We start from the raw sequence: 6,503 nt of genomic DNA, 5'->3' as shown, positions 1-6,503 counted from the left end.
ATCCTGGTCAGCAGTGGTGAGTACCTACCGACAGTGGTCCGAGGAGGGACAAACCACAAACCAGGACAGGGTGTTGGGCGCCCAAGGCTCATCGACACAGCTGGGTTTCCCTGTCCTGTGTGGTCCAAACCAACAGAAGGTCTACTGTGGCACAAGTCACAGAACATTTTAATGATGGTTATGGGAGGAATGTCACAACACACAGTGCATATCTGCAGACCAGTCAGAGTGCTCACGATGACTGCTGTCCACCGTCAAAGGCACCTACAATGGGCATGCGAGCATCAGAACTGGACCTTGGAGCAGTGGAAGAAGGTCGTCTGATCCGATGAGTCCCATCTTCTTTTAGATCACGTGTGTGTCCCATTTACCTGGGGAGGTGATGCCGGTGGAGGGAGTGTGATGCTCTGGGTAATGTTCTACTGGGGAAACTCTGGGTCCAGCCGTTCATGTGGACGTCAATTGGACTCATGCCACCTACCTAAACATCGTTGCAGACCAGGCCCAGATAGCATCCGGATGTGGGCCACGTCAGGCAATGATGCAGCACTGATGGCCTTCTTCTGGCCCTGACAAAATGGACGTGAGCCTGAAGTGGCCCGCATGTATAATAGCAAATATGGCCCAAATATGCCAAATCAAATGTGGGCCCTTTTTGGCAAAGATGCAGTGCTGTCGGGAACATATGATCTGGATGTGACCCTGAAGTGTCCCGTGTGGTAAATGGTGAATATGGCCCAAATATCACAAAACAAATATGGGCCACCTTTGGCAAATGTGTGGCATTGCTATGGCTTGGTTCTGGCCCAGATCTGGCAAACAGACAGGAGCAGACCGCCCAAGCGCCATCATTCCATGTGGTATGTGGTTCGTATGAAAGTGTCGGGTGTGGGACGGGTCCAGGCCACAGCAATTTTGCGATCTGGGGGTGAACTCCTTCATGGCAGTGGTATTCCCCGATGGCGGCGGCCTCTTTCTCCAGGATAATGCACCCTGCCACACTGCACACATTGTTCAGGAATGGTTTGAGGAACATGACAAAGAGTTCAAGGCTTTGCCCCGGCCTCCAAATTCTCCAGGTCTCAATCCGATCGAGCAACCGATAAGTCCGACCCACAGCGGCTTCGCCTCACACCTTACAGGACTTGAAGGATCTGCTGCTAGTGTTTTGGTGCCAGATACCACAGGGCACCTTCAGAGGTCTTGCAGAGTCCATGCCTTGGTGGGTCATCGCTGTTTTGGCGGCACACGGAGGACCAACACCTAATCAGGAGGGTGGTCATAATGCTTTGGCTCATCAGTGTATATTGGTATTTTGTGTTGAGCCAGACACTTGCATTGCCAGTGCGCATTGAAAAATGCTCGCATCAATAGTGTAATTGCGTAAGCATATTCAGAATTTCATGCAGTTTTGTGGACATAATGATAACGCCGCGGACATTATGAAGCTAAAGGTTACCTTACAGTGTATTTTAATGTTTATTCACTCATTTGCTGGTTGGAATGTTCTTTTTCTAACTAACTGCGTGCAAAAATTTCGCACTTTGAGAACATCAGACACTACATCCAACACTGAAATACTCTGTACTGCTCGGCAAAAGCAGCTCTAGGCCCGGTGTGTTCACCACAGCTCTTATTGAGAACGCATTGCCTTCACGTAAACGGATTTCGGTGACTATGCAATGGCTCTTTGTGAAACACGATGTGAATGGAAATAGTGCACAAAGCTCACAGGCCTGGTCATGTGACCCATGAGTCATGACCAGTGCAATCCCAGATAGAAAAATTGCCGTGGCTCGGACCAGTCCCGCACCCAACACTGTTTGCCAGATCTGGGCAGAACCGAGCCATAGTAATGCCGTATGTGCCACACATTTGCCAAAGAAGGCCCACATTTGATTTGGCATATTTGGGCCATATTCGTTATTATAGACATCCATTTTGTCCGGGCCAAAAGAAGGCCATCAGTGCCGCATCATTGCCTGAAATGGCCCACATCCGGATGCCATCTGGGATGGACTTCAGAAGTAGAGTCGCCCATTGGCCGTTTTACTCTAAAGTAGTTTATGATTATTATTATTAGTTGTTCTTATGGTCATTAGAACGAGATGAACAAAAATCAGGTTGCACCGTAACTTTTGCTGGATTTTGCCGGCACCCAGGGGTGCCGCAAGGGATCCTCGGCTTCCGGATTGCAGGGGGTCGGGGGGACGGGGGTGGGTGGTGTGTGTGCGTTTGTGTGTGTGTGTGGGGGGGGGGTTGGGTTGGGGTAGCACAAGACCACAGGATCTTGGAAACAGCCCTAAGCCAGTTAATACTGGCTTTCTGGGTCACCCTGAAGTGTGCTTTGCAGCTTCATCTTGACCCCTCGTCTAACGTAGCCTTGGGCAGCCATTCTTATTACTGGAAAGTGGGGGTGGGGGGTGGGGTGGGGGTTATTACTTAGTACTTTTTTTGTGCAGTTCAGAACGTCAGTTCGGATTCAGCAATGCCCAAGTGGTTTAACAGCAGCCACTTCCCTGCAGGAAAAACCAGCACAGACCAGCACAGAAATGACGCTGGTCTGCGCTGCTGGGTTTTTTTTGTCCAGCCGGGTTACTGCACTTTACATTGCGCGTTGCTTAGACCAGGGGGGGAAAGGGGGTATCCAGGGGCCCCCTTCTCTGAAACCTATTAAGCCTTGGCAGCGTAGCAGGTTCACGCCGAAATGGGCCGTGAGTCATGCCGGCGTGTGCGCACATGTGCGCGGCAACGGAGCACACGGGGAGCCAGCGGTTCCGTTGTGGCGCGGCACGGTTGAAGGTGAGCCTCTTGATTTTACTCGGACGCGCTTTCCCACGGCGGACTCGGCGTCTCGGCGGGAGGAGGAGGGGCGGCGGGGGGCGGGGCGGGGGGGGGGACGAGAGGAGGAGGGGGGGGGTGCAGAGTTCTGGAATGTATGCGCGCGCTCGATTTTTTTTGTTTTTTTGTCCGCTCTCCCGAATCGTGCCCGCGCTGCGCGGCAGGTCCCGCGGCAGGAGGAGGCAGGAAGAGCGCCGCCGGAGCGGGAGGGGAGGAGGAGGAGGGGAGATGCGGGGGGGGGAAGCGATGGCGGTGAGAGGAGGAAAAGGACAACTTTTGCTCATGTGAACCGGGACGTGGCAGGCGACGCCGTTGATCAGCGCCCAGCGCGATGAAACGAGTCGGAGGCGGGAGTCGTCGAAGTTGTGCGCCGTCCGTCGGCTTGGCGCTCGCACTTTTTTCGCGCTTCCCGACGCCGGAACCCGCCACGACGGGCCGTTGACGCGCGAGACGCTCGGACCGAGTCGGACCGGCCCAGTAAGTTCGACTTTTGTCTCGCCCGTCGACCGCAACCGATGTGAAAACCGGCTGATTAGCGAAGCCGACGAGTTCCCGCGTCTGAACGCGCGTTTAGTCGCAGGAAACCGTGTTATTAGGCCGCCTCGAACTCAGTCCCTCTCCCGGGCTATCGGTTATCCCCACGGTAACGGGGGGTACGTTCTGGATCCTTGCAGAGTACGCGTGGCGTAGAGTGGGCTACGGCTAATAAGCGATAAACTTTAGTCGAGGGGAAAGACTGTCGAGATTTCCCAGTGAGGAATGTTGCCCCTCTCTCTCCTAGATGACTTCGCTGTGTGTGCTGGTTGAGACAATGCCCCGAAGAGGCTCCGCCGGACCCATGGCACCGTTTGCATAGGCGGCGGCGGCGGCGGCGGCGGCGGCGGGGGGGGGTGGAGAGAAGAGGACGATTCTGCAGCAGCAAATAAGCAAAAAATATCCCCTCGTCTGTCGAGTCTCGCTTACACTTGATCTTTGAATTTTGGCTGCGGATTAAATCTGGGGGAAATGATTAAAGCGGAAAGCAAAGGAGAGAGGACCCTAAGGAGTGCCTCCCCCCACAGGAACGCGTACAAGTCAGACTTCCACGCCATTAAGTGCTCCTTTGATGGGTCAAAATCCGAGGGCTCTACCAAGTCATATGCAAATGGCTCCAGTGACACTCGGGAGGACTCGAGGGGGAGGCCTTTTGGGAATCGAGTGAACAAGATAAAGAACATTTTCCTGCAAATGGACGGCCAACAACAAGAGGGCCAGGAAGTGAAAACAGCTTTAAAATCTGATGTTTCCCAAGTGTCCCCATCAAAAGTACAATTTTCAGGCAGCACGCACAAAGCGAACTTCAGCAGTCCCGCAAGCCCAGAATTGCTCAATTTGGATAAATCGCCCAAGGGAGAAGAAGTTGAGATAGACAAAGCAGCTTTGGCTGAGAAGTTTTCTGTTACGAGAAAGCTGTTTGAAAGGGGCATCAAAGAGCAGCCTGGAGCTGAAAAGCATTCTAGTAGAGCAGTGAGCCGCATGTCCCTTGGTAGTGCTTCTGACGAGGGGAAGACAACAAGGAGGGTGTCAGGATCCACTGAAACAAACACCAAATCAGAGCAGTCTCATATAACAGTTAAAAGTCGACCAGAGGAGAAGACTGAAGTTGAGGAGAAAAAAAATGTATCCAGGGTGTCACTCAATGCTGGACCCATCTCCAGGAGGCTGGAGAACTTCATGGCAGGCAGTGACACTGAAGAGGCTGACAGAGCAAATGCAAAAGGTGCATTGGCCTCTGCTAAAGCATGCACTCCATCTGAACATACCCAGCTCACTTCCCCAACAAGGGACAGCCCCCACAAACCCACTTCTTCTTCTAAGGAAGCCACTAAAAGCCCCTCTTCACTACTAACTGATGCCACTAACAAATCAACATCCCCAAGCACCTATGCCATAAACAAACCATCATCCCCTGTGACCACAGTGACTCCCAAACCAACTTTCCCATATACTAATGCAGCGTACAAAGCCACCTCTCCAACAACTGATGCAACGCACAAATCCCTCTCAGCAGAGCAAACCCCCCCAGTCAGCCAGAGCTACAAGCGCTCCTCATCTTGTGATGGCTTTGGTAGACCATCTGTCAGTGGAGAGGGAGTCAAGCTCTGTAGCTCGCCCCAAAGGGATGTGAAGCAGTCCCTTCCATTGGGCTGTAATTTTCAAAGCACCAACAGGGCAAAACATTGTGAGAGTGCCAAGAGTGGTGGGCAAACAGCACATGGCCCTACCAGAGATAAGCCTGCCAACCAGGGCTCATCACTGGACTCCAGGGGGGTGAGCATGGTCCGGGCAGAACTAGTTGTGGTCCAGAATGAGTCATCAGAGAGTGAGGAAAATGAAGACGAGAATGTTCGAGATTGCGTGTTTGAGGAGCTGAATGTACAAAGCCCCAAAGAACTCACTAAAGGTCTAAAGAGAAACCTCCCACCAGAGAAACAAAATGGAAGCCCTGCACAGCATGCCATTGCTAGAGATGAGGCTAAAGAGACACAAACTACAGTGGAGAAAGCAGATGCAAGTAGAGTCACGGAAGGCAGGAAGCTATCTGGGCAGACACAGGAGAAGGAGAGTTTATTTGCAGGTCAAAGTGGTACAGAGAATCACGAGGAAGATGAGGATGTTGCTGAAGAAGAGAGTGAGCAGGTGGGCCAGGGCATAAGGGACAGGGCCTCTCCGGTGGTGTATGGCATTGAGAATGCAGCGTTTGTGGATGACAGAGATGTAGATCAGGTCCTCAGGGAAGAGGAGGAAGAGGAAGGAGAGTATCAACTAGAGGAGGAGGAGGAGGCACAGAGTTATAGGGATTACGAGGATGAATATGATGAGGCCCCTGGACTGTCAGATGAGGAGGACCCACCTCCACGGAGGAAAATCCAGTTCTCCACAGAATCCATTCTGGTAAGTACAGTAATTTTCATTGTTATGTTGTTTGGCTTTGAACAATTGCCGCTTTCCCCAGGGCCTAAAACATACTGCGCAAGGCTGGACATGAGCTGCTAACTCATCAAGCAACTTTGTTTATTGCAGGTATTTCCTTGTAGACATGAGACAGTTTTTTTCAAATTTGTCCACAAGACAAATTGGTTTCAGGTTCAAAATAAATACTTTTCTTGTGCGTGTTGACCTCACGACTGCTCTACTGTATCATCAGACAAGCTTTGTCACACTTTAGAAACCAAAACTATATGGGACATAAACATGTTATCAAGGCATTGCAAGGTGACAGCTGGTAGTTAGAAGGACCTGCCTCCAACAACAACACTTTAACCCTGACTGAGATCAGGGAAGATGAAACTGTTTTGGGGATGCTGGTTAGGAATGCTGTAATGTATGTATTGTATGAATGTATTTTTGGAAATATTGTTGACGTTGTGCGAAGGCTTCAACTTGAATGAACTGCAGCTAAATGACAAGTGTGTGTCGAGTGGAGCCTTCACTGTACTCTACTGTAAGTAAACATGGCCACCACAGTGGATTCCTGGTTTTACTCCTTTAGAGAGGTTGCTCCTCCTTTTTACTGGTGAATCAACCATGCATGCCTCTGAACATGTAGGGACTTTTCACTTCTGGCAGTTGAGGGTATGAGGTTTAGGTGTCATTTGCTTTTATGATCTCATTCAGAAACC

The 6,503-nt window shown here is 51.3% G+C and overlaps 1 protein-coding gene across 3 annotated transcripts in view; it reads left to right on the top strand.

Moving 5' to 3' along the window:
* The first annotated feature begins 3,718 nt into the window (after positions 1-3,718).
* The window catches only part of ppp1r9ala (protein phosphatase 1 regulatory subunit 9A-like A), a 29,142-nt gene continuing 26,357 nt past the window's right edge, over positions 3,719-6,503 (top strand). For all 3 annotated transcript variants that reach the window (XM_056289395.1, XM_056289393.1, XM_056289392.1), the window contains exon 1: positions 3,719-5,775. In XM_056289395.1, the coding sequence (XP_056145370.1) occupies positions 3,847-5,775 (1,929 nt within the window). In that variant the 5' untranslated portion in view covers positions 3,719-3,846. The remainder of the gene's footprint in view (positions 5,776-6,503) is intronic.

Source organism: Lampris incognitus, chromosome 11, assembly GCF_029633865.1.
Source record: "Lampris incognitus isolate fLamInc1 chromosome 11, fLamInc1.hap2, whole genome shotgun sequence".
NCBI lineage: Eukaryota > Metazoa > Chordata > Actinopteri > Lampriformes > Lampridae > Lampris > Lampris incognitus.
This window is presented reverse-complemented; position numbering and strand designations above follow the sequence as displayed.